Source organism: Stegastes partitus, unplaced genomic scaffold (genome assembly GCF_000690725.1).
Source record: "Stegastes partitus isolate 25-593 unplaced genomic scaffold, Stegastes_partitus-1.0.2 Scaffold2171, whole genome shotgun sequence".
Taxonomy (NCBI): domain Eukaryota; kingdom Metazoa; phylum Chordata; class Actinopteri; family Pomacentridae; genus Stegastes; species Stegastes partitus.
This window is the reverse complement of record NW_007579902.1, coordinates 18,828-44,753: the sequence shown is the minus strand read 5'-3', so window position 1 is coordinate 44,753 and position 25,926 is coordinate 18,828. Positions and strand designations below refer to the sequence as shown.

The 25,926-nt window shown below is 42.0% G+C and overlaps 3 protein-coding genes across 3 annotated transcripts; 1 reads left to right on the top strand and 2 right to left on the bottom strand.

Annotated features, from left to right (window-relative positions):
- Positions 1 to 497: 497 nt before the first annotated feature.
- Positions 498 to 5,324, bottom strand: nudt21 (nudix hydrolase 21). The gene is made up of 7 exons (XM_008304222.1): positions 5,048 to 5,324; positions 3,763 to 3,963; positions 3,610 to 3,673; positions 3,441 to 3,530; positions 1,968 to 2,043; positions 1,711 to 1,825; positions 498 to 954 (listed from the first exon to the last, which is right to left on the bottom strand). Exons 1-7 carry the CDS (start codon positions 5,167 to 5,169, stop codon positions 933 to 935), a joined length of 690 nt encoding a protein of 229 aa, XP_008302444.1. The 5' UTR covers positions 5,170 to 5,324; the 3' UTR covers positions 498 to 932.
- A 1,899-nt stretch (positions 5,325 to 7,223) lies between these two features.
- LOC103374185 (mucin-5AC-like) lies at positions 7,224 to 12,248 on the bottom strand. The gene is made up of 8 exons (XM_008304225.1): positions 12,150 to 12,248; positions 11,096 to 11,199; positions 10,503 to 10,974; positions 10,320 to 10,412; positions 10,199 to 10,235; positions 9,861 to 9,932; positions 8,338 to 9,762; positions 7,224 to 8,244 (listed from the first exon to the last, which is right to left on the bottom strand). Exons 1-8 carry the CDS (start codon positions 12,246 to 12,248, stop codon positions 7,964 to 7,966), a joined length of 2,583 nt encoding a protein of 860 aa, XP_008302447.1. The 3' UTR covers positions 7,224 to 7,963.
- A 2,446-nt stretch (positions 12,249 to 14,694) lies between these two features.
- LOC103374180 (transcriptional repressor CTCF-like) lies at positions 14,695 to 22,723 on the top strand. Its single transcript, XM_008304221.1, has 13 exons — positions 14,695 to 14,797; positions 16,802 to 17,065; positions 17,172 to 17,354; positions 17,484 to 17,859; positions 18,028 to 18,198; positions 18,454 to 18,587; positions 18,693 to 18,813; positions 18,915 to 19,064; positions 19,460 to 19,620; positions 19,729 to 19,911; positions 20,005 to 20,143; positions 20,821 to 20,973; positions 21,153 to 22,723. The coding sequence occupies exons 2-13, from the start codon at positions 16,823 to 16,825 to the stop codon at positions 21,404 to 21,406; spliced, it is 2,268 nt and encodes a 755-aa protein (XP_008302443.1). The 5' UTR covers positions 14,695 to 14,797; positions 16,802 to 16,822; the 3' UTR covers positions 21,407 to 22,723.
- The last annotated feature ends 3,203 nt before the right edge of the window (positions 22,724 to 25,926 follow it).

Here is a 25,926-nt window from a genome sequence, read left to right as displayed (position 1 = left end):
TGGACAGGTAACCAGTCTATCACAGGGCTACACTTAGAGACAGACAACCAAGCACACTCACATTCACACCTACAGACAATTTAGAATCACCAATTAACCTCAACATGTTTTTGGACTGTGGGAGGAACCCGGAGAGAACCCACGCTGCACGGGGAGAACATGCAAACTCCACACATAAAGATCCCGGGTGTCCTCACTGGGACACAAACCGGCGACCTTCTAGCTGCGAGGCGACGATGCTAACCACTGAGCCAATTTGCAGCCGTCTCACAGTTCAGTCTTTCTAACTTGTTCTAAATCTCCTTAAAGTTTAGCATTTTAATGTCGTATCCATCATTTTAACTTTTACATTTGCTGAAGTACATAAACCGTGACAAACACCTCTCTGGACTGGACTTCTGAGTGTCGTCTGCAAACACAACACCACCACATCTCCTCTACATGTTAACGTGAACGTGTCAGTAAAACTTCAGAAGCATTATTCAGCCACACGCAGCTGCTCTTTATAAAAACATACTCAAAAGACCGCTTTATTAAAAAGAAAAAAACACGGCATTGTTACAGGTTAAAACAAAAGGAAACTCAATGTTGTAGTTCATTTAATCAAACACTGGCCTCCTCTGAGGGGACATAAAATCAGATTCAGAACACACAAGAAAATAGAGCTGCACACTACAAAAGCTAGCTGTTTCTCAAAGTTTAAAAAAAAATAAACAGAAGAAGAGAACAAAAAAAAAAAAGAAAAAAAGAGACCAGATGTGACATTTTCATTTTTCGTCTAACAACAGTATAAACACCCCTGTGGACTGTCAATATAGCTGACATGACAAATGTTTGTTTTGTGGAAGTTGATCCAGATGTGGAAGTCGTGTTCACCACACAGACAGAGCTGCACTCACAGAGACAGCCACGTGCACTTCTGTTCCCTCAACTTAGTTGTAGATGAAGTTGAACCTATGAAAAGAAACAATTCGTAAAACTTCATGAGCGTGGTCATTTTCGTCTTTTCCAATCCATTTTTTCAGAATTCAGTCTGGTAAGTGTCAGAGTTCCAGCAGGACTCTTGCTGGTTTCCTGTTCTGAGGGATTACTGCAGCTCCGTCACATCATTCTCTTGTTGTACTAGTTTTATCTCTACAGTAAATGTTTCTCCTTTTCAGCAATTTAACATCAAAATTCTGAAAAATAAAACACATCCACACACTTGAATGAGTGACCGCTGCATCAGAGGGCAAAGCAATTTGAAAAAAACGGACAAACTCTTGTTTCATGTGCAGCTGGATCACATCATATAAACAAGAATGTTTCGCTTTCATTCAGTCGTTTTCTGCAAGACTATGTGTACAATATGTGTCTTCTTTTGCTTGTATAAAGAAGCTGTGCTGCAGGTTCAGTCAGTTTCTGAACTTGGAAAGGCTTCTGTGTCATGTTCAGGATCTAAAATGGCTCCTGTACTCAGCACTGTCCTGTCCACGGCAGCTGAAGCTTGGACGGACCATCACATCAGCGTTTTTACTGAGCTAACTGGTGCCAAACCAAATGTTACATTTTTTATGAAAGTTATGCAGGTCAGTAATTTAGCATGAAAAATCCCTGAGACCAGCTGTCGCTGTCATGATACCTGATTAGCCGTCAGTTTTTAAAGAGAAAAACAATGTTTAAGTTTTATGCAATGACCAAAACAAAAAATGCAGAAGACCTCAGCGTTACCTGCTCAATAGCTGTGGTAGACTGGAAATGATTGGTCCATATCCAGGAGCATTGTCGTATAGTTCAAACAACGGCGCGGCCACCAGTTTATAGTTCTTGGGAACGGCAAAGAGCGCTGCAAAATACATCGATCACAGATTTCAGAGCAAGAAGCAGCTTCAATCTAAGAGTCTCAACTCCTTTTGATTACATTTCTGTCTACTACTTTTCGTCTGCTAAACTTCAAAGTGCAGTAATGTCACAAGTGACACACAGACCTTTTTCCTGCAGCTGAACCAGAAACAGCTTCTTGTGTTCCTTCGGTTTAGTGATGTGAGCTGGAATATAAGGGTACTGCGGAACAAACGGTTTCAGATTAGTTTACATTACAGTACGCAGACAATAACACAGACAGCAGCCTGGATTTTGTGAGCAACAAGACTCCAGCATGTCTGACACATGTTGGTAATGTGGCTTTTTCACTTCAGATTTAGGAAGCAGAAAATGGAACCGATTTGTACGGTACAGTTTTCACCCTTTTCAACATCCAAATTTTTCAAAATGTTCATATTACTGTAAAGCAACAGTAAGTGTAACAATGACTGAGTTTTAAAATCTTGTATAAATGATCCAATCCATAAAAAGCTTCTGAAGAAAGAAATCAGACATGAAAGAGTTCATGGACATATTTCAGACCTTAGTTACTTTAAATCAGGACCAGAAGTTGCTAAAACATTTTAATAATCAATCTTTCAGTGCTACACAGCTTTCAGTTAAAATGTCTGAAACATTCTTCTGTATTAAAATGGTTCCTTTAGAGAATAAATCGTGAAAACGTGTTATTGTTCTAGTCATCTATGTCGGGGTCGGCAACCTTCAACACTCAAAGAGCCATTTGGACCCGTTTCCCATAGAAAAGAAAACACCAGGAGCCACAAAAGCCTTTTGACATCGAAAATGAAGATAAGACAGATAGCATATATCGTTTTTACGTTAATGTCATGTATAAAAAACTATAATATGTTGCATTTATAAAATCTATATATGCAACACTACTACGGAGAAAACAAAATCATATTTCTGCAACAAAAACGTTTTGAAGTCCAAAAAAAAGAGACTCTGGGTTGAAGGTTACTTTTTAAATAAAATACTCAATGTCTATTTGAGTCCTCCTCGTATTTATGACATAAAAAGCCGAACTTAAATTATCCACCTGCAGCAAAGTAAAAATGACTTCTGGTTGTCCTGCTGACTGCAGCTGTGACTGCTGACCAGAGTTCTGACCGCCTGTGAGCGCTTTGAGACGGAAAGCGCTCACGGCTGCTCACTGAGGACAGTAACTGCAGAACGATATGTGTTTTCACTTCAAAACACCAGAAAGAGACGCTAGATTTGTCGCTAGTTGCTTTGAGGAAAAAAAAGTCGCTAAGAGGTTTTGGAAAATCGCCAGATTTAGTGAGAAAGTCACCAAGTTGGCAACACTGCATGTGCCAGTGGGTGTCGCACATCAGTGGGTGTGATGCATATTTTTAGCGACAAAAAATTAAACGGGTTTTAGTTTAATGTTATAAGATCACCATAATCCTCAAATTCAAAATTGCATTTTAAAAACTAATGAATTAAAAAAAATAAAAAAATTAAATGCTCATTATTTATTTTCCAAAGCCACAAGGAGCCGCAGCAGAGGTATGAAAGAGCCACATGCAGCTCCAGAGCCGCGGGTTGCCGACCCCTGATCTATGTGCACCAACCTGTGGAGGCTCAAAGTTGGGGCGCCACCAGTTACCGATACAGTCGTCGATCACCCAGTCCTGCTTGACTCCATCCTGCCGCCCGAGGATCTAGCAAACAGTCAAAAGTTAATAAATGCAAACCTCACAATGAACATAAGAAGCTCAGACTGAGCTGTGAAGCAGTTACCTCGGTCATCAGGCGCTTCAGACCCTCCACCTCGTCCTCTCCGGGACTCAACTCTCCACCGGGTCTGCAGCAGAGAACAAACGATCAGGACACTGAGCAGCAAAAACCACCTGGGCTGGTTTGCACAGGAGCCTCTGAACATTAGAAACTCACAGTTTGAAGAAAGTCGTGCCGAGCTGCAGGAGCAGCACATGAGGCAGCCTGTGTTCGTGGACGATGAGAACGCCCTCCACCGTCCGCCGCATGCCCATCTTGTCGAACTCCTCCCGCATCCGCTGGAACCTGGCGGCCACCGAGCTGTCCTTCTCATACAGAGGCTCCTTGGTGCCGAATGTGTAGTTGGTGAGAGGGTATCTGAAACAAAAGCAGGGAAAGTCGTTGAGCTCCATCCGAGAAAACACCAGCGTGAGTCAAACTCATGTGCTACAAAATGTAAAGCCGTGACAGACAATACAGTGATGATAATAAAATGAATCTGCAGTTTTTAATCTCAGAAAACAAGGTATGATTACTCTCAGTATTTACTAAACATATATTTAATTTTTTTGTGTTTGTTCTTGATAAAGTGACTTAATGCATAGGCCCAAGGTGACAACTTCAAAAAGCTTTTCTTTTTCAACCAACAGATCAAGGACGAGGCAAGTGATTTTTATTGATATAAAAACAGGGGGGGAAATGGATAGACTACTGTTACTGGTACATTGTTAAATATGATTAGTATTCAAGTAAATATTGACTTGTTTAGGAAGAAAAAAAACTTTATACGTCATTTAGAAGTTGGATTTAGAAACCTGTGATAGCAGTTTATGGGTGTGTTCGGACATTATAAAACCAAATAGAATCAGCTGTTTATTAAGAACAAAATTGTCAGATTGCTTGATGAGGGCTCATCAATTTATGAATATTCTGTCGGTCAAGAAAATTGTTTGTTTTGCCTGAAAAAATCTGGAGATAATTAGTTTAATATTAACACTCACACAAAAAAAACAGCCAATATTGCCATTTGAGAAACTGGAACCAACGAGGGTTTTGCTGTGTGTGCATTTATTATACAAAAAAATAAATAAGATAAAATACCTGGTAACAAATGAAAATTACTTGTCAATTATTTTCTGTCAACCGGGTTTAAACTATTTTCAGCTTCATTACTGGCAATGGAAACAACAACTAGATGCAGCCACAACTAACCACCAAATAATGCATTTTCTGCTCTATATGTGGATATTTTCCTCCTCCTTGTTCACAGCCAGGTTTGAGCGCAGACATGATGTGTGAAGTCAAACGGATGTGATGAGACTCTGCAGGCAGCGTTCAGACTCAATCAGCTAACTGGGCTGCTAATGCTAACGCTGTCCCTCTGTGGTCGGTGTCCAACAACTAACGGACACATGTGTGCAGTGAGAGCGCCTGCATGTGTGTACTTTCCCCCTGAACTTACAGGTTGATGGTCCTCTCCAGGGTGAGCGGTTTAGCGGGCCCGCTGATGTACTTGTTCCCGAACTGAACGGCACCACCGCGCGGCCAGCCGGTGGCCGAGCGACTCGGAGGTACGACCGACATCTCTACGGTGAACTCAGCGGCTCCAAACCCTCCTGCAAGCGCTGCTCCGCCGGTAGCTGGTTAGAACCTTACCGGATTATCGAAACAGCAAAAGAAAGAGTGAAGAGTCTCCACAACAATGTCTCTACCGTCGAGTCCCTCGGTGCTCCACTTCCGGGTGAAGTGCAGGTTTTGTGGGCGGCGGCGCCTCCAGCGACCCCTGCTGGTCTGGAAGATGAGCAACATGCAGGTTGTATTAAAATGAAGGGATGAAGCTGTTTGTCTTACAGAATTAATTAACCAAAAAACAAACATGCCAAAAACATTTTAATGTCTAAAAACACCTCTCTTCTGATTGACATAATGAGAAAAAAGTTTAACGCATAATAAACATTCATCTCTTCCATTATGCTGTACTGCAGAGACGGAGCTGTGGGGTTTGATGCTGCAGAAATCCACCATTGGATGATCACATTTAAAAATTCTAATTTTACTTTATTGTGCATCTAACACTGGTGGGGTAAAAAATGTAGATTTTCTTTCAGTGTTGTATTGACCCTCATCTTCTCTACAAAATTCATTAAACTTCAAAAAAAAGTGCATTTATACATAAACAAAGCAAATGTTCCCTCATTCAGCAGAAGAAAAAAAGAATTGAAGCAGTCCTCTTGTCTGTCTTAGGCTGTGGTGATGTCATCTACAGACACGCCTCTGCCTCCAGTCTAAAAGCCCTCTATCCACTTTAGCACTCAGCCATGAGATTCATTTCTTGTGACAGTCATTCAACTCATCTCTGCATACTGTATGGAATAGTTGGCTGGCCATCTCTCGCAGTAAGGTGTGACCGACACTGGTTTCTTTTTATTTATAAAGCTCTACACGGCAGGATGCCACCAAAGGTAATTTTCCTGTCATACTGGTCGCGAATCATTAATCAACTCATTCAAGCATTTGCCTTAAAGTCCCACAGACAGGCACTGAACTGAGGAAAACTGCTTTTGCTTTTTGTGCTGGAAACACCTGGAATATTTTGCAGCAAGCAGTATAACTCAGCACCAGTACACCAATTTAAAATCACGATTATGCTTTTAAATGGAACTGTTTTTACCCGTGCTCTGTTGTTTGTAGATTATCGCCTTTTATTCTCTTGACTGCAAGCACTAAAGGTTTCCTCAAGGATTTAAATTAAGTTAACAAATAACTGACACAGTTAACTGGTTGTTCGCTTTATGTATTAAGTGCCCCGAAAAGAAAGCTCTCTGTGCTTCAACTGTTTCACTGGATTACCAGCGTATCTCTCTATCAGCATGATCAGGCCTGAATATCTAATATATAAAAAAAATCTGCATTTATTCACCATCTGTAACTCAGCATAAGATCAACACTTAGGAGTTTCACTATAGATTTCAATATACATTTTTCTCAATAAATAAAAAATCGGAGAAACATTTTGTGAATGAGGCCTGAATACTGTCTTCTGATGCTCCAGCTGCTGTGACAGGAGGAGCACTTTTATTACATCCTGTGCCACAGGCTCTAGGTGGTTGTCTTCATAGAATTTTAGTAGATACCAAGAAATGCTATCTAATGAACAATTACAGATTAGATCGCACAGACCATTTATTTTGGATTTTTAAAAAAGATTGTAATGTTTGTTTTTTTTCTTTTTTTCCTTTTCATTGTTTCATTGGGTTGTATTACCCCAATTTTAGGGCTCAGTTAAGCCAAACTCTGCTGTGCTCTGTGTATTTAATCCCGACATGCTGCTGGATCACTGTATTAGAAGGCAGCCGTAGAGCACAATGGGCTTACAAACCACATTTCTATTATGTTTCCTTCATAATACTGCAAGGCTGTAATGTGCAGCACTAATCTTCTGACTCAAATTAAGGCAAAAATGCAATGCAGCAATCGTGTCTTATTTTTATGACTGTCCTAATAGTCTGAGGAAAGTGATTTTTAATTGACATGTGAAGCAAAATGTGATCTTCGCTTCATGAAGAACACATGGTCACGTTTACCCATAATTCTGTATGTGGACCCATACAAATGAATAAAATTAAATAATAAATATGTGCATTAACATTTTTAATCCAGAAACATTCAAACATAATTTCTTAGCATGAAACTCGACCTTAGAAATAGTAGGTTTTTAGTAAGTTCTTAATTCATCTTTTTGCTTTGAACAGCATCTCATGGACCTCCTCAGCAGATGGAATTTTGCTTTTTCAAATTTGGCACCAAAAAAATAACAGAGACAACGATTTGAGCCCCAATGTGAAAGCAACGGAGCTCTCTCCATGGCAACCAAAGAAGACCATGAGATGTGGCTGAAATCTTTAAAATAAAAAAAAAAAAAGCACATCAGTGTATGTTGACTCAATAATCTTTCATCAAAAAAACATGAATTTTTAGAAATAAACTTTTCACACATAAAAAAGCAGCTGAGGAGATGACTCAGTCAATTGAATATTCCATTTAATAGTCATAACTATGTCTCTTATCCATCTATTGTAAACATGGTGTATTTTACCACAGTAGTTTTCTTATGGTACATAATCATACGTGCAATGCAAAATTTCAAACAGAAGTTAAAAAAGGACAAAGACACTGCTGGATTTGTTGATTACATCACACCAAGGGGATCTCAGTTCTTTGGTCCAGTGGCCCACCCTTTGTGGTGTGCTGCTGTAATGTGGTGGTCCCTGTAGGAAGTGCCATGGATCATCCCCCCCGTTTTTACTCTTTACTGTGGCCTCTTCTGCCCCTGTCACAGTAGTTGGTCCCGTAATTAGCAACTTCTTTATTTTTTTAATTACTTATCACTCGTTGACTTAGTTTCTTCTTGCTTCTGAGCCTCTATCACGCCCTCATCTCTGCTCCGCTCGCCCTCTTTCCCTGATGCAGGTTCAGCTGCTGTGTCTTCTTCAGCTTTCACGCTTTGCTCCTGCACTTCTTTTCTTGTCACTTGCTCGTCGTTACCCGGCGTTGGTTTCTCCTTGTCACCTTCGCTGTTTTTATCACCATCAGGAACTTCCTTCTTCTCATCCGTCTCGGGTAACTTGCTCTTTTGAACAATCTCAGGCCCGTCGTCTGCTGTCGAGAGAGGAGAATCACAAAACACGCCGTTCAGCACACATTTATGTACACACAAGCGTGCATGATGAATTCACAGGAGTTGAAACTTACCAGTGGTTTTCTCTGCAGGCTCTACACTGGATTTTTCCTCGGGAGATGTCTGTAAATCGTTATCTTGGCCTGGACTATCATTAGAGGGTGCTGGAGTGGTCAAATGGTGAGAAGTAGCACTTGAGTTATCAGTAGCGGGCAGGCTAGAGATAGCTGGTGTGAGGGTAGTGCCGACATTGTTGGACGAAGGTGGGTCTGAGTCAGTCGTGAGTGGGGAGCTAATGGCAGCTGCAGCGGCTGAACTAGGGGTGGAAGTAGTATCTGCACGCTTTAAACTGGTGGCGGTGGAAGTGGTGTCTGTCGGGTTTGTTTCGCTGGAAGAAGTGGAGGGAGCGGAGATATCAGTGGAGCTAAGGGCGGCTGGGTGATTAATGGTAGATGTGGAGACAGAGTTCATGCTGGATGTTGGGCTGACTGTTTGAGCAGTGGCAGAAGAGGTGGAGGTGGTGGGAGGAAGGGCAGCAGAGATCATGGTGGAGGAACAGGTGATGGGGGCGTCATGTGAAACTGCAGCTGTAATTACATCGCTTGAGTTAGGAGGAGGAGATGTAGTTGTAGTGACTAATGAAAGTAATGTTACGGGGCTGCTGGATGTGACTGAAGCGGATTCATCAGTAGCTTCTGCAACTGAACTGATGGTGGTAGACAAGCCCGATGGCAAATCTGATGTGCTGGTGGAGGGCAAAGAAGCAGTGGTGGTGACAGAAATAGCTGCATCACCAACAGCGGCATGGGTAGCATCAGCTGAGAGAACATCATTTGGCTCTGGCAAAGTCGATTTAGTTGACAGATTTGTTGATGCTGTGGAAACTGAGGTTTCGTTGCTGGGAGCAGAAGCAGTTTCCGAGGTGGTAATGGAAGGGCTAGTTATTGTTGTGGAGCTGGAAGTGACAAGGAGGCTTGAAGTAATGGACTCTGAGGAGGGGGTGGAGGTGACTGAGACGGTGGCGGGGGGCGCTGTAGGTGTAGCGGTGCTTGTAAGGGTTGTCTGGACCGTAGAGGGCGGTAACTCAGTGGAAGGAGAACTAGTTTCAGGGATGGAGGCTTCGCTGTCGAGCACTGTACCATTCGTGGGTGTTGTAGCTGCTGCAGGAGGGTGAACAGAGTCAGTGCATATATCTGTGTCAGAGGGAGGTACAGTACTTGAAGGGGAAACTGTAACATCAGCTGAGTCAGGGGTTGAGTTTGAGATTGTCGGTACAGCGGGAGTGGTGGTAGCAGCAGAGGTTGCCGGAGCTGCAGCTGGACTGAGTTTAGTGGGCGTGTTTGTCTCCGCTTCCTGTATTTGGGCTAGCTCGTTCTCAGGTGTGTTGCGGCCAGATGTCGTGGGAGGTGGACCTGGTTTGATAACTGGCTTTGGAAGCAAAGCAGGTTTCCCAGCTGCCTCGTGTGCTGACACACTCGCCCGAATTTGATGCCTTGTGTCTAAAGAACAAAAAATAAATAAAAATGAATGTGCTAACAATTGATCGTATTATATGCTGTACATGTGACGAGAGAGTAAATCAGTGTTTGTGTTTTACCTGATGACGCAGACATCGTTCGAGGTTTTGAGAAAGTAGGAGGTGGCTCAGGTTTACTGTCGATGATGGTACCTGAAGCACAAAGATCATTTGCATTTTATTTCACTAGAGAACTAAATCCGTGTTATGTCCTTATAACAGATGGAAACAGGCAAGTTCTCCTGGTTGTCTCTGCCTGAGATACTAAATCTTGTTAATGGAGAACTGATCCACGTCAAGAAGTCTCTCCATTTGAGACAAATCCCTCAACTTCAAAGATTAATTTTGCCTCATTAAGACTGAGCTGCAGCAGAAAGGACTTTAATCATATTAAGCATCACATAGATAAAGGGACATACCTTCAGACTCTGCCTTCTTCATCTCCCCTTCTTGATTCTACAAGAATAAAAGGGGTGTTTTTACACCTTTGACGGCTCCTACAATATACATAATTAAATCTGGACAGACACATTCACATACCTGCGTCTCTCCAGGCTGTGGTTTGGAAACTCCAATACGTTGTAGCATAAGATGGAGTTTCTGTTCAAAACTATGTTGGCCTTCAAATTGTTTCTGAAATGAGCAACAGCAGAGAAATTATGCCTCTTAAAACGCATCTACTACTGTAAAGGCATACAGGGCTTTCAGTCCAGTAGCACTCACCTTTGCAGTGTTTCTGGCATTAGTGGTCCCTGCTGCTGCTGATCCAGACAGCAAAATGAGAGACTGGGACTTCCCCTCTCTGAGAGCTCGGCGGGGAGGCGCCGCTTCACCCCTCAGCTGCGGAGCACCAGAAACAGGTGTCTCCTGCACAGTTGGCTCTCCAGTAACAGCACTGGGCTGTTCTTTCGCTTTCTCCTTTTCATTTTCCTTGTCGTGCTCCTTCACTCTGTCCTTATCTTTTTCTTTCTCAGATCTGGCGACCTCCCTGAGAGGGCGAATGAAATCGGCGATGGAGGCCTTTTTGGGACGCCCCTCATGGTCACGGCTCGTCTCTGATTTCAAACCTCGCCTCTTTTTGAGTGTAAAGAAATCGCCGAGCTTCCTCCTGAGTGTTTTGGTGGGGGGTGGACAAGGGACAGAGCTGGCCGGAGCCACTTCGTGCACTGTGATGGTTTCCTCGTCTTGTTGTTTCCTACAAATAATCATATAAATCAAACCTTCTTGTACAGAATAACTTTGTTAAAGTAGCACAGTTTGTATCTGGATCAGCTAAATATGAAGGAAGATGCTAATTTGCCAGCTGTGATACTCACAGTGTGTCAGCAGGAAGTACTCTCTTAGTAAAGAACTCTTCCACGCCTTCATCCACTCGCCCCATGAACTCAAGGACTTCATTTTCACTCTCAATTATTGTCTCCTAATTACCACAAACATACACAGAAAACACAGACGTTTTGCACCAAAGATCAAACAAACAGATGATGAAGAGTAGCTTTGCTTCATATGTAACTTTACATTACATAACCATCACCTCTGAAAACCCACACACTCTGGCACTAGTGTTGCTCCTGCCTCTATAGGTGTATTTTGGTTTGATTCTCTCATCCATTTATGCTACGAAGCAGGCCTCCTGGGAGTCAGTTGCTCAGTAACCTACAATGGGGGGGCGTCACTGGGTTTTACATGCGGAATGAAAGCAAGATAACTCATTTTGTCAGTGTAGGTAATGTGATATCAAAATTGCAGCTATACGGAGTTGCATCATCCCGATCATATTAACAATCTGTGCCCACAAGTAGCAATGAAAGTCAGGAGGTTGACTGCAGAACACAAATTTAGCAGAAGTCACCGTTACATGATATCCTGCCGGGGGAATTGCTTGAATTTTGTCTCTCAGGCCATTTGTCTCCTAGGGAGTGACTGTGTGTCTACAGCTGAACGGCTCTGTGACAATATGATCAGCTCAGTGGAAAATGGATGATCACACACACTCTACGTTTTGACACAACCATATGAAAAAATAAAACCACGCCACTAGCTCTTTTTTTTCTTCCCCCCCCAGTGAGAGCAGGAAAAGACATTCAAACCAAACTACACCTCGCTCTCATTTAAAGTCATCGTGCTCTCACAGACAGAAAATAGAGTGGATTCTTCAAACAGCCGGTGACCGGTACAATGCCTTATTCAAGCAGGGACCAGGCATCTTTTACAGCACTCCCCCTCCATCCTTCCCTTCCCCCTGCCTCTCCCCTCTGTACCCTATTACATCTCTCCTCTCTCCCTCCCTTCCATTTTCTCTCCTCACACACACCACCTTTCCCTCACACTCCATTTTCACAGAACCTCCCTGGTCCTCCTTCACAGTACCTGCGGTCTGCTGGGACGGTAGTTCAGTTTTTGTCGGTGAGGTCTCGGTCTGCTCTGGGTGTAGTGCCTGAGCGCTGGTCCGCCCAATGGCAGCTCCATTGGGGAGACACGGCACGCTGTTGCCGTGGAGCTCTGTTGCCGTGGCTCTGTTGCTGAGGCACCGTTGCTAAGAGCACGAGCACCAGCAGTATGTAATGCCTCCGCTGAGGTGGGAGGGGCCAGGCTGGCTAGACTGACAGATCTGACAACAGAGCCTCGCCTTTCTCTGCCCCCTCCCCTCTGCAAGAGGGAAACCATGAGAAAAAGATGGTGATAAAATAAGCAGAGGCACAGAGGCAGGGATGAAGTGACCACACTGACATTTGCTTCATAAATGCATCCGAGCTAATAACAAGGACACACACTCCAATATGCTCGACTGGAAAGAGCTGAATGGACATAATGTTCTGTTGGTTATGTAACAAATTAATAATTTATTTTATATGCGGAAAAAGATGCTCTGAAATGCTGTAAGTGACAGACTGACCTGGTAGATTCTTAAGTGTACAAATACACACGGCAGTATTCCTGTAAATTTCAAAACAAGATGTCACAGCATTACCAGAGGAAACTGTCCTAAGTAGTCCTGAGAGGATTGTTAGGGATTGTGATAATGAGCTGTAAGTCTTGTTCAGAAACCATAAAATAAGGCACACACCCACAACCACCAAATTCTATGTATCTTAATTATAATGCTAATTCCCCCTAGGACATGTGTAGCAGGTTTCAGGGGATTTGTGCTGCCTTGAATATTTGATATTGGTCTGAATATTTTATATTTAAACCAGCAATATGTCTCGCCTGGTTTGAAGTGGACGGTCTCTATATGGAGATCATTTCTTTTCTCGCTGTTTCTAAATGTATTTATATAATAATGGAAAAGTTGGCAGGACTGTTTCCTCTCTGAGCGGTTAACCCTCACCCTAACATAACAACCCCGAAATAACTTGTTTTCCGCTTACGAATCCACGTCAACTTTTCCATAAGAAATAATATGACATCAGCCATATTAGTGCTCTGGAGCAGATGTAATGCAACGACAGTTGGTTCTTGTAACGTTAACGCAAGTGGGATCAGAGGTGACAACATTGTTTTAAACCTTAAATCTTAAATAGATCTTGCCTATGCTGGCCATAAGAATAGATGTATGTTATAAAGCAATAAACTGACAAAAGACTGACTAAAATTTGAAGACCACACAAGATTACACTTTCAGTGAGCCAGCTGGTTCACTTTAAACACTCACACTGTCCAGATCTCACTAGGAGGAACAGAGGTATAAAGTGTTTAAATGTAACTAAGCACATTTATGCAAAAATTTACGTACAAATAAGTAAAATGACTGATCAAGAATAAAAATCAGCTGACAAGTCCTTAAGAGAACAACAATTAGTTGCCAACTTAAGTGAAACAGTAATTAGACAGCTCTACCTCGACCAGCTACAAGTTAAATGGTGCCTACGTATTATTGCCAAAGAAATAATAAGAATCTAATTAAGCATAACATACTAGTACATATATATATCATTATGTATATTACATCACATATACTTCACAGGCTCACAGGGGCCATTTTTCGTGAAACATTTTGAATGCAGGACTTTAACGTTAATTATGTACCTTTACAGATGATTACCTTTGTAAAAGATCTTCACTGTTGAAGGGATGACAGGCAACAAAAGTTCACAGTCAGACTTAAACCAGGAACACTGCGATTATTGGAAAGAAGAATTAAAGTGTCATCTGAGCCCACAATTTTTCAGATTTTGGCCCTAAATGTGGCTTATTTTAACTTATTCTGGTAGATTATTTGTAGCATCTGGACTTGCTTGAGTTTCTTGAAGACGTTTCACCTCTCGTCCAAGAGGCTTCATCAGTTCTGACTGACTAGTTGGGACTTCCAGATACTTATATCCTTAAGGAGTCATTCACACATTATTTTTCGTTTAACTTGTTTAATTGAATTACCAAACAATGACTGGGGGACACCATAGAAAAACTGTAAACATCGCACAGTCTGCGCCGTGCTCACCTTTCCCTGCTAATCAACTGAAATTAACCTTTTTTCATCGCATTCAATCTAGAATATGAGGATGGTCATCAATCACGACTTTGTGTATGTGTGTATGTGTTTACACCTACAGCCTTCATGCTGCCCCCCTGTGGCTGATCTCATGAATTGCTTTAAATTCACCAAATATTTGCCGTAAACTCAGCAGTGACTCGAAGCTGTTGGACTTTAAAAAGTCACACTCGTGCGAAATGCCGATCTGCAAATCTAATCAGAAAACCAATCAATCATCCCTCTGTTCTATTGATCGCCGTGGTCGTCGTGCTGTGGGTCGCCACGCCCACGCCTGAATTCAAATCTAGCGCCCATCACCCACAGCCGGGGCTCAACCACGCCCCTTCACTCCCCCGGGTGCTGTGTTCGCGCATGCGCATTGACTGATTTGGGCCGCCATTTTGTGTTAGGCCCACTCTTCCAAAGCGGGAGAAAATTATTAGCCCGGCGCAGAGCGCACACGGCCGTCCGCCGAGAGGCTGCAGAGAGCACCGCAAGCGCCGAGCTTCTAAGCGAATATAACTGGGAAAAGAAGCAACCAAGAGTAAGTATAGCCATTACTTTGCCCCCAAACGCGGAAACGTTTTTGTAGGAGCCGTCGTCGGCCTCTAGGTGTCACGGTAGGGCTTACCGGCCAGGCGACTGGCGGGGGGTGTTTGTCTCCCTCTATCGTTATCCAAAATGCACTAAATCGTCTATAAACTGTAACTCCGGGTCTCAGTTGAGCTTTTTGTTGCTTTTCGGACGGTATTTTGGTGTGTCTGCACAGGGATGGCTGTATTTAGCGGTATTTCTGTTTTAAGTTTGTTCAGGCCTGACGTCCATCTTATCGTGCCCTTTGTTTCCTGTTTTCAGACGCACTCGCGCCTCCCGACTTAACCAACTAACATGAGACACTGTTCAAGTAGTTTGTATCCGATAAATTATGCATATTTCTTCTGGACTGAAGCTTTGAGAAGTGATAGAAATTGAGATTGTAGAAAGTAGATGCTTTTAAAACGGTCGAGTAAGTGAAAATGAAGCATTGATTGATCGATTGATTGTGATTTCTATCATTGGCAAACAGACAAATCCCCTCCGTGTTCATTCAACTCAAATCGGCACAGATAGACGAAAAATAAAACTTTTTTTTAAAAAGCCGGTCTCGTGGTTAATGCAACAGGACAATGAATGATGAACGAGCACAGTTTCGCAACACATGGTTCACTTGAGTTGAGTTGAAGTACTACTTTACCTGGCACACTCAGCAAACTCTGGCTTTGTCACAGGTATCGCCATGAAGCTAAAACTACAAATAAGGGTAGGATCACGAGAAGTTCACCTGGCCAAGCATAGTTGAAGTCAGTGTTTGCAGTGTGGATAGACAGTATGCATGTGGTACTTTGGAGTAACCCGGTGAATCCTATAACATCTGAAATCCAAATAAGCACCACCAGGTTTTCTATCAATCCCTGGCACGGATGTGAACCACAAAGTTGAAGACATGATGATCCACATTGCCAGGACATGTAGTTGGGGTGTTTTGCAGTGAAATGCTCTCATAAAATAAAATAGCTGTATTGAGTTCATTCAGGTAATAAACCCATGCATAGTGCCCTCAGTGGCCGTTTTAATGCTGTGTTAAAGGAGCGGGTCAAAACAACAGACATGCCCCTAGTGGAGGTGTGCTTAGTTTTATTTGCTGGCTTTTAGAACTCTCCATAGTGTCTCTACTACATAGGTCATATCTCCAAATAGCGTTGTGGCTCAGCAGGACTAGGTGTGACGGGAAACACATTTTATAAAACATTTAATGAAATAGCTATATGTTATAATGGAATCAAATCCATTCATTCATTTTGTGTGTCTACACAAAAAACACTTAGAGAATAAATAAAACGTGAGACCAGCTTCCACAGCACACCCAAACGGTAAAACCTTGATTATCCAATTAAAACTGGAAACTAGCTTCACAAGTTGACATGAGTGACTCTGCATTGAATCAAAACAAACCATGATATGGCAGACCAACTCCTGGATTCTGGTTGTATGTACTTGACACTATAGGTGGCAGTATATGCCTACAGGTTGGTTATCGTTGGATCTCAGTCGCTGTTATTTTTACCTCGAAATGAATCAAAGTGTGTTTTCCATGATGCCGTCATTGTCCGCAGTTTTGGACAGTTGCAAACCAGGGATGTGACGTGAACCATCCCAATTTTTATGATTCATGCAGTCAAGGCAAGCAGGTCATGAGACTATGAAGGTTCTTGGCAAATGGACAAAGATTGAGAAAATTATTGTTTTTCTTAAACTCCCTGTTCATTCCATGAGATGTTCTCAGCATCATGTCTCGACATACATTGATTTATTGAAAGACATTCAGCTATTTCAGCTTTGGCCAAAAGGGGAAAAAACACTGCAAAACATAGTGTAAGGTTAGAGTTGGTGGTTTGTACAAGCTGAGGTCTTTGAACAAAGAATAGTTTTTTTGAGGTGTAGTTTTGCAAATATTACACAATTCTCTCTTATTTTTTCATAACATTTTTCATGTCTTTTTTTTTTTTAGAGTGTTGGTTGGCCCATTGCCATGGAGGGCGAGGTTGTTTCCATGGAGACTGCTCAGGTCGCCCTGGCTTCTGATGGAAAGGTCCTGCCAGAAGGCGGAGAGGCCTTGATACAAGGGGCACAGGCTGAGGTGGCTGGTAACATGGAAATGATGGTGATGGACGCTCTCGATCCAGCTTTGCTTCAAATGAAGACGGAGGTGTTGGAGGGAGGCGGCACAGTAACCGTTACTGGTGGAGACGAGGGTCAGATCATCACTCTACAGGTTTGTATAGAACATAAGTTTAACTTGTTGAATTATCAGTAACCTGCTTTGCTATGAAATGTTATTGTCATTTGATCATGCTGTAAAGTTCTGTTGTTCTTTGTAGGTGGTGAACATGGAGGAGCAGACAGGTGCTGCATTAGGTCTTGGCCAGCTTCAGCTGGTGCAGGTACCGGTAACTACAGCAACTGTAGAGGGGCTTCAGGCCACTTTTGTTGAGGCATCAACAGCTAACAAAGATGCAGAGCCGGTTATCTGTCATACCCTTCCCTTGCCTGAGGGATTTCAGGTGAGAAATGACTGCTGGTTAAAAAGATTAGTCATTTTTTAGTTATGTCATCGACTTGAAACATCCAGTGAACTACAGTTGTTGAAGAGTCTTGTCACGTTAAGCTGAATTTGTGATGTTTTCTTTTAGGTGGTAAAAGTGGGTGCCAATGGTGAGGTGGAGACTGTAGAACAGGAGGAGCTCCAGGCTGCTCATGATGAGCTCCAAGGGACGAGGGGGGAGGATGAAGAAGAGGATGAAGAGGTAGCAGAAGTGGAATCTTCTGTGCCCCAGCAAGATGACCCAGAATGGTCCAAGGATCCAGACTACCAGCCCATTACCGCCATCCGTAAAGCCAAGAAGGGAAAGAAGAGCCGCCTGCGATACGCAGAGGGAGATCGTGACATGGATGTGTCGGTGTACGACTTTGAGGAAGAGCAGCAGGAGGGGCTGCTGTCAGAGGTTAATGCTGAGAAGGTTGTGGGCAACATGAAGCCACCGAAGCCCACAAAGATTAAGAAAAAAGGTGAGACTTCTCAGTCTTTTTGGGCATATTCTACAGTTACTAATGAGAAAGAATGGTGGGAAACAGTGTTTTGTAGGTGGGCTACATGAGGTTTCTGTTCAGAGTCTTGTAATGATGTAGATTTGTGATGTTAAAAATGAATTAACTTTCTCCCATTGTGGTGTCCAGGTGTAAAGAAGACTTTCCAGTGTGAGCTGTGTAGCTACACCTGTCCAAGGCGCTCTAACCTGGACCGACACATGAAGAGCCACACAGACGAAAGACCACACAAGTGTCACTTGTGTGGAAGAGCATTCAGAACGGTCACACTGCTGAGAAACCATCTCAACACGCATACAGGTAAATTAGAATCTGATAGAATTCAAAACACTGACAATGGCAGCAGTTTGATAGTCTGCAATAGTTCAGCTCAGGAACTGAACTCTCAGAGTTGGCTCGCTGGAGAATTTCCTTTTTCAAGTGTTGTCATGTTGGCATGATATGATCGTTTCATACCGGGCAATAATGAGTGGGTGGTTATTTGCTTTTCATCCAAGTGTGCTCTTGTTTTGTCTCAGTCTGATACATAATTCAAATTTTCTTCAACTTTTTCAGGCACTCGGCCACATAAATGCACAGATTGTGACATGGCATTTGTGACCAGTGGTGAGCTGGTGCGTCATCGTCGCTACAAACACACACACGAGAAGCCTTTTAAGTGCTCCATGTGTGACTACTCCAGTGTGGAGGCAAGTAATATAACAGATTTTTGTTAAGTACCAACCTAGTCTGTAATTCTCCGTCTTATACCATGGGACAAGTTCTGATTCTGAGGTCTCTGCCTCTTTTCCCAGGTGAGCAAGTTGAAAAGGCACATCCGCTCTCATACAGGGGAGCGACCCTTCCAGTGCAGTCTGTGCAGCTATGCCAGCAGAGACACTTACAAGCTGAAGAGACACATGAGAACACATTCAGGTAAGATGGTTTCAGTTTCTTGTGGTCAAAACACGTTGAGTCGTTTACCTCCCGTTTGAGAAGAGTACCTCACTCACTGAATTCTCTCTTCTCTGTTGTAGGTGAGAAGCCATACGAGTGCTACATCTGCCACGCTCGTTTCACACAGAGTGGCACCATGAAGATGCACATTCTGCAGAAACACACGGAGAACGTGGCGAAGTTCCACTGCCCACACTGTGATACTGTCATTGCACGCAAGAGTGACCTTGGTAAGTGATGTGACTATTCCTACTTCAAACTGCGTGTCATTACAGTAAACAAATGCTGAAAAGAAACTGCAAACAGCACTGGGAAGGCTTGTTTTCATGTGGGTCGTTGGGGTCTGACATTGTGAAATATGTCTATCTAAACCACGGTTGTAAGAGAACTTGTGGTTATTCACATCATGCACACCTTATAATAGAAATATTACCTTAAACAAGCAGATTGCAGTCACTGTGATATTGGTGTGCCCTGTGTAAATATAGTTAATTATAGTGTAAGGATTCCCAGGAACCTGTGTTTACCAAATAGTAAGGCTTCAGAACAGTTTCAGGGCTTTATGTCAAGGCTGTGTAGCATTTATCTGACTGGCTTTCATGTTTTCACTTTTTTTCCCCCCCAGGTGTTCACTTGCGTAAGCAGCACTCATTTATTGAGACAGGGAAGAAATGCCGTTACTGCGACGCTGTGTTTCATGAGCGCTACGCTCTCATCCAACATCAGAAGACTCACAAGAATGAAAAGCGTTTCAAGTGTGACCAGTGTGACTACTGCTGCAGACAGGTTTGTGTTCTATGTAGTGTACATTGAGCATGTACCACGTGTGCTGTGTTTATGCATTTGTTTTACCTTTAAATGACTGTTGAATCTCTTTGATGTGCTACCCGGCAGGAACGTCACATGATAATGCACAAGCGTACACACACGGGGGAGAAGCCGTTTGCCTGCAGCCAGTGTGATAAAACTTTCCGACAGAAGCAGCTTCTGGACATGCACTTCAAACGCTACCACGATCCCAACTTCGTCCCCACCGCCTTTGTCTGCAGCAAATGTAGCAAGACTTTCACCCGCAGGGTAGGACTGAAGCTCTGAACGTTTAGTGCACACACTGCAGTTGTTCTTTCCAGTATGTCACTGAGGTGTGACTATTGTTTGTGTGCTCCACAGAACACGATGCTGCGTCACTCTGAAAACTGCACGGGCGAACTTATAGAAGAAAATGGAACTCCTACGCCTAAAAAGGGTCGTCGTGGCAGGAAAAGGAAGATGCAGAGCAGGAGGGACGACGATGATGATGACGACACAGGTATTGTAGACATAAGCTTTTGCAAATCTTGTAGATTTTGAGCACAAAGCCCTTAATTTTACATCAGGATATGTAATCAGACTTAAAGTAGTTCAGTGGAGTCAATCAAGGTCAGTTGTGAAGCAACAAAAACTTATTTTACTTTTAAGGTTAACATCTGCTTTAAATGTTCAGCAGGATCAATGGTTTAGCCAACAGGAATCAACAATTCTCATGAATGAAATGAAAAATACTTTATTTGTCCCAGAAGGGAAATTCAATGGCATTATTATAATTCTCATGGCATAATACAGTTTTTGTTACTAATTGTAAAAACATTTGGAAAGTATGAACCTACAGGATGAGAAACATTTATTTTTACAAGTTGAGTCATAAAGCCCAGTTTAGCTAACTTTAACAGGCAGCTGTTTGACCAGCAACACCCCAAGAAACATCTCAAATCAAAAATGGTATCAAGAGTTGAAGGCAAAAGTAGTTTTCTTCCAAGGACATCCATGTCCTCGTAGCCAGTTTAGCTTAGTTTTAGCAACATATTAATTCAGAACTGTGCTGGTATGCTGTGTCCATGGACACTTACACATGGACTCAGTAATTCTGAGTAAGACTGTGATTAAAATATGCTCATCTAAAGCTTTTGATTCCTATCAGCTTATTGTGCCTCTTTTTGTGTTATTTAGAGGGTGATCTGGACGACATCGAGGAGGAGGAAGAGGATGAGCTGCTAACTGAGATTGAGGTGGAACAGGCTGAACCAGTTGTTCCTATCCCAGCCCCAGTGGAGCCACCAGTCAAGAGGAAACGTGGACGGCCCCCAAAGAACAAGCCTGACAGTAAGTGTCTGACTCACAGTGATCGTTTTGACGGTGTTATAAGGCCACACAAAGTAAGACACAGTGGATGCACATAAATAAAAATGTTATAAAAGTTCCCTTTAGACACTTAGAGCAGTCTGGAGATGTATATTTATATCTTTTAAGCAACAGAGTCTGACCTAAAACTCTCTCAACAGCGGCTGCTATCATCCGTGTGGAGGACGAGGCCACTGGAGAGGTGGATGACATCATTGTGAAGAAGGAGGTTGGAGCCGAGCAAGACGACGATGAGGAGGAGGCCACACAGGTAGTGGTCGGTGGGGGGAAGCCGGCCATTCAGATGGAGGAGTTGTCCCAGGAAGCGGGAGCGGCGCAGGACGTGCAGCTGTCTGAGGCCCCTCCCAACGGAGACCTGACTCCTGAGATGATCCTCAGCATGATGGACCGGTGATGGGTGTGAGGGTTGAACCTGTAAACGCACCCAGACCCTTGATTACATCTTCATTTTAATTCTCTGCATTTAGGATAACAAACACTCGCATCCTGCACCAGAAAGAAGCGTCACAGTTGTAATTTAAGATTTGCTTTTTAATCATGTATTGATAAAGACTCGGATGAGTGAAAAAGATTTTTAATAAGGATTTATCTACCAAAAAAAAAAATGCATTTCAATACATTTGAGTTTGGGGTGGCTGTAACTGAAGGCAGTATCTTTTTCTCCTTTAGTAGCTCTGTAATTTGGCAGGCAGCAGCTGATCCACATTACAAAGCCTATTCTGGCTGAATGTTTTGAAAATTGTCCATTGAGAGATTTGAATGTCTTTTTCTTTTTTAAGTCTTTTTTTTTTTCTTTTCTTTTCTTTTTACTTGGTATAACATTGTACCAGTGGGTTAAAGATGTAGTTTAGTTATTTGTAAATAGGACTGTACACATGGGTTGGGTTTCTTTTCCTAAACTATTATTAATCCAACCAATATTCCTCAATGAATGGTTTGGACAGACAAGTGCTCTCTAGTGAAAGTGCTGCAGATGGGAATTGGTTTGCGGGGTTTGATTTGAGAGCAACAGAACAGTAAAAACAAGTCAACTTAGGCCCAATTTGAAGATCCTTGGAACAAAATTGCAGAAACAAAGAGACGACTACCTGGAAGACGATACTGCCGCTCATCACAGCCTCTTAAACATGTGGAAAAAAGAAATATTTTGATTTTGTTTGTTTGTTTTTCCTTCTTTTTTTTTCTCGTTAGCAAATCCATTTTTAAGTATATTCTAGTTTTTAAAAGCTTAATAGACTGCTTATCTCTGCTCCTTTCTTGTTACTGTAACACCCATAGATGATGTGTATGTACTAAACATTGTCGCTGATGAAGTGCAAGGAAAGAACGTCGTTTTGCTCTCTTGTGTAGCCATTCCACTTTGGGTTTTCCTTTCGTACCATTGACATTGAAATGCTACGTAGCAGCTTGAATGACCTTTTTAATGACTGTGTGGCGGATGAGAACAGACGTATGACTGTACAACCAATACAAATGAGTAGACATGAGGCTGACGTTCTAGGTTTCAGCAGCTGTAATAATCTCGATCGTTGATTTTTTTTAAAAAGCCTCTTTTTGGCTGAGCAGTTAACCTTGTTAGTGGTACAGTTACAGCAAAGGTTTGCTTGAATCATTGTTTATTCAAATTGGCTGAGGAACACCGGAGTGATAACAGAAATGTCAGTGTATTTTGCTTGCAAATATATTTTATTAAATGGAGAACTTGATATTATTTGGATCTCTTCATTTGATTGTTTTAACGGTTACGAGCAGATACGAGTGGGATTGTGTGCTTTTATACCACGTCTCTATCATTCACATTCATCAGTATATATCACGTTACAACATGGTAATCGGTATTTTAGATATTAATTCTTATTTAATGGTAACTGGGACTTCACTGAAATTCACAAACTAAATTTGCACCTGAGGGTTGGGAGTGAGTGCAGTTTTTACAAATTGTAGGAGCCATTTATGTTTGTTGTCGGCAGGTAATTGTTTGGACACATGGTGGCGGTAATTGAGCACAGGGTGTATATGTAGAGGGCACAGGTCGGGGGAGAGCCAAGACCAGCATCATACCACATTCACCATGGGAAAACCGCTGCATCGAATAAACATCCACTAATGGAAAGTACACTGACTGGAGGTCTGCGTCGGTTCACGGCAATTAGAGGACAGTGAAAAATTGCCGTTACACAAATAGTATTTGTGTCTCCACCGTGAAGTGAGAAACATTTACTACAGACACATCCATCCGTTATCTATACACCACTTAATCCTCACTATGGGGGGCTGGAGTCTATCCCAGCTGACTCAAGGTGAAGGCAGGTTCACCTGGACAGGTAACCAGTCTATCACAGGGCTACACTTAGAGACAGACAACCAAGCACACTCACATTCACACCTACAGACAATTTAGAATCACCAATTAACCTCAACATGTTTCTGGACTGTGGGACGAAGCCGGAGAACCCGGAGAGAACCCACACAGAACATGGAGACTCCACGCCTACAGACATGTAAACTACAAATAGGAGCCAACTACCTCCATACAGCCTTCCTATCTGCCTACTAAATAGTTTAGGGATCCGTAAGGAAAATTCTCAGCTCTATTTCATCTCCAGTTTGACTACATACAGTCTATTACACCAACAAGCAATAACAGGACACTGGAATAATGAGCAGCTCTTTTGCATGTGACATCTCACATGAATTCACATCATGTGAGAAAAGCATGTTGAGACTAATTACAAATGCTTCCACTGCCGTCCCATTATATTTCTCCACACTGCTCTAACTTTCTTCAAGTCTCCAATTGTATGCAGCAGCAATATTTCCTCCAACATTGTGTTTAAATGGCAAATTAAGCTGCATAACTGAGTTAAGAAAAGTTGTATTTTAGGTTGCTTGTTGCTCCCAGTATTCTAATTCCCAATAATTGCCAGGCAGCTGACACAGCAGCTTCACTTACTGGTTTTCAGATGATCTGGTAAAACCCTACCAGCACTAAACCGGACTGGAGAATCCCTGTATTATAAGCCTACTTCTCTGTTGACCAGGTTCTAAAATGTCAACAGTCATGAGAAATCATCAGTCAAGTAAACTGCATGGAAATTGTTGACTTCTTCAACACGTTTGAGGGAGGACACACACCTGCAGATGATGTGTATAAAGTAACATAAAATTAGATATTGCAGACATTTTCATATTTTAAACAAAAAAAAAATAGAACGTCAGCCCATGCCAGGTCTGTATAAGACTGCTCTCCATTCACCTTTACTCTTCCCTCAGGCCAGAGATTTAAAGAATCACAGTTCAGTAAGAGTGAAAACACTGCTTAGTTTGTACTTTAACATTTTAGAGATCATTTTGTTGTATAATTGTGATCTGTACTTAGTATGAAGAAGAAAATATTTTGTACTTTCTTTTTTTTGTGTATATTTTATTGTACCAAATGGGAAACTGGACTGGAAAACCTACAGTCGTCCTCACATCTATTCATATCCTCCCATTAAAGAAGGGAAAAAAAAACAGCAGTCACTGAAATAAGTTGAAATCGACAAAAGCAATAATAAATAAAAATGTAATGAAAACATGACATTGCTTTTGAATTGTGCTTCAACGGAAATATAAAAACAGAAACAAACAAGCAAACGATCATGATGGGACCCATAAATTAATATTTAGCTGAACAACCCTTTAAGCCAATCACTGCAATCCAGTGTTTCTGTAACTCTCAATCAGACTTATTCACCTGTTGACAGATATTCTGATTTCACTGCTCATCAGCAAAGTGCTCTAATTTGTCCGGGACAGTTTTAAAAAAAAAATATTATTCTTTTCAACCACAATTCAAAAGCAATGTCTTTGTGAGAGCCATATACAGTAAAAAAAGAAAAAGGGTAAATAAATAAATGCTAAAAATGTTAAATATTATTTTGGTTAAAACTATAGAAATGTCCTGAGTTAAAAGCTAAGGGTAAAATCTAACGTTAAAAATAAAAATACTGATTTACAATAAAGTTTAGTTGATAAAGCGATTTAAAAACATTATTTCATTGGGTAAAGATAAGATCCTCCTCTTATATGGACACCTGTGATGTTTTGTTTTTTTTGTTTGAATGAGCTCAAGGTGTGAGATCACACAGATTTTCTACCTGAGGACAACGTGGACGTGTAATGTTCTGTTTTCGATGGAAGTAAATGGACTTAAACGGATCGCTTCATCTTTATCTTCAGTGTTAGAAACCTTACACTCCTGTGGTTCAGTGCAGCTGTCTGGTGCTGTTTGAAATAGCCGCTAGTCTTATTTCACTAAATTATGACTTAGAAGTTTTTTTAAATGATTACTTTTTTCAGTTTCTAATTATTTGCATGACTATTGTGAATTTTGCCTTTTCTTTAATGGAAGGCTACGAATACATTTGAGGACGACTGTCAGCACATCTCTGTTTATCACACCCTAAAAATAGAATCAGGGATTCAAGATTAGGTGTCAATGATTAGAACCTCCTTGGGGAATGACAGCTTATTTAAACCTCTGACATCTGGGCTCTGCTGTTCTCTTTGCATTTAAGTGTGTGGTGTCATCATGCCAAGATCTAAAGAGCTCTAAAAGGCCTTCAGAGAGAAGGTTGTGGAGGCCTGTGAGTCTGTCATGGGATTTAAAGAGATTATTAGAAATAAATCTTTCCCCTGTAAAGAAAATCATCTCCAGGTGATACAGATTTCAAATGACTGCCAATTTATCCAGGACTGGCCACCTCAGCAAATTCAGCCAAAGAGCAAAGCATTAAAGGCCAAAAAACGAGTCTGCAAGAAGCCCAAACTGTGATCACAGGATCTGCAGGTAACACTGAGGAGAGTGCACCACTTCAACCTGCAGAGGAAGCATGTTAGGAAAAAGCCTTTGCTGTCCAGAAAGAATGTCAG

Bases quoted from the DNA above. Each gene is read 5' to 3' on its own strand.
- LOC103374185 (XM_008304225.1), bottom strand. From the start codon at position 12,248: ATGGAGCTGCCATTGGGCGGACCAGCGCTCAGGCACTACACCCAGAGC. The intron at 9,933-10,198 runs GTATGTCCCTTT...TTTGTGCTTCAG, and splicing joins GAAGAAGGCAGAGTCTGAAG to GTACCATCATCGACAGTAAA. The intron at 8,245-8,337 runs GTAAGTTTCAAC...CTCTCTCGACAG, and splicing joins GCCTGCAGAGAAAACCACTG to CAGACGACGGGCCTGAGATT.
- nudt21 (XM_008304222.1), bottom strand. From the start codon at position 5,169: ATGTCGGTCGTACCTCCGAGTCGCTCGGCCACCGGCTGGCCGCGCGGT. The intron at 3,964-5,047 runs GTAAGTTCAGGG...CTTTTGTTTCAG, and splicing joins CTGGAGAGGACCATCAACCT to ATACCCTCTCACCAACTACA. The intron at 955-1,710 runs GTAACGCTGAGG...TTCTTTTCATAG, and splicing joins CTACCACAGCTATTGAGCAG to GTTCAACTTCATCTACAACT.
- LOC103374180 (XM_008304221.1), top strand. From the start codon at position 16,823: ATGGAGGGCGAGGTTGTTTCCATGGAGACTGCTCAGGTCGCCCTGGCT. The intron at 17,860-18,027 runs GTGAGACTTCTC...TGTGGTGTCCAG, and splicing joins CACAAAGATTAAGAAAAAAG to GTGTAAAGAAGACTTTCCAG. The intron at 20,974-21,152 runs GTAAGTGTCTGA...CTCTCTCAACAG, and splicing joins CCCAAAGAACAAGCCTGACA to CGGCTGCTATCATCCGTGTG.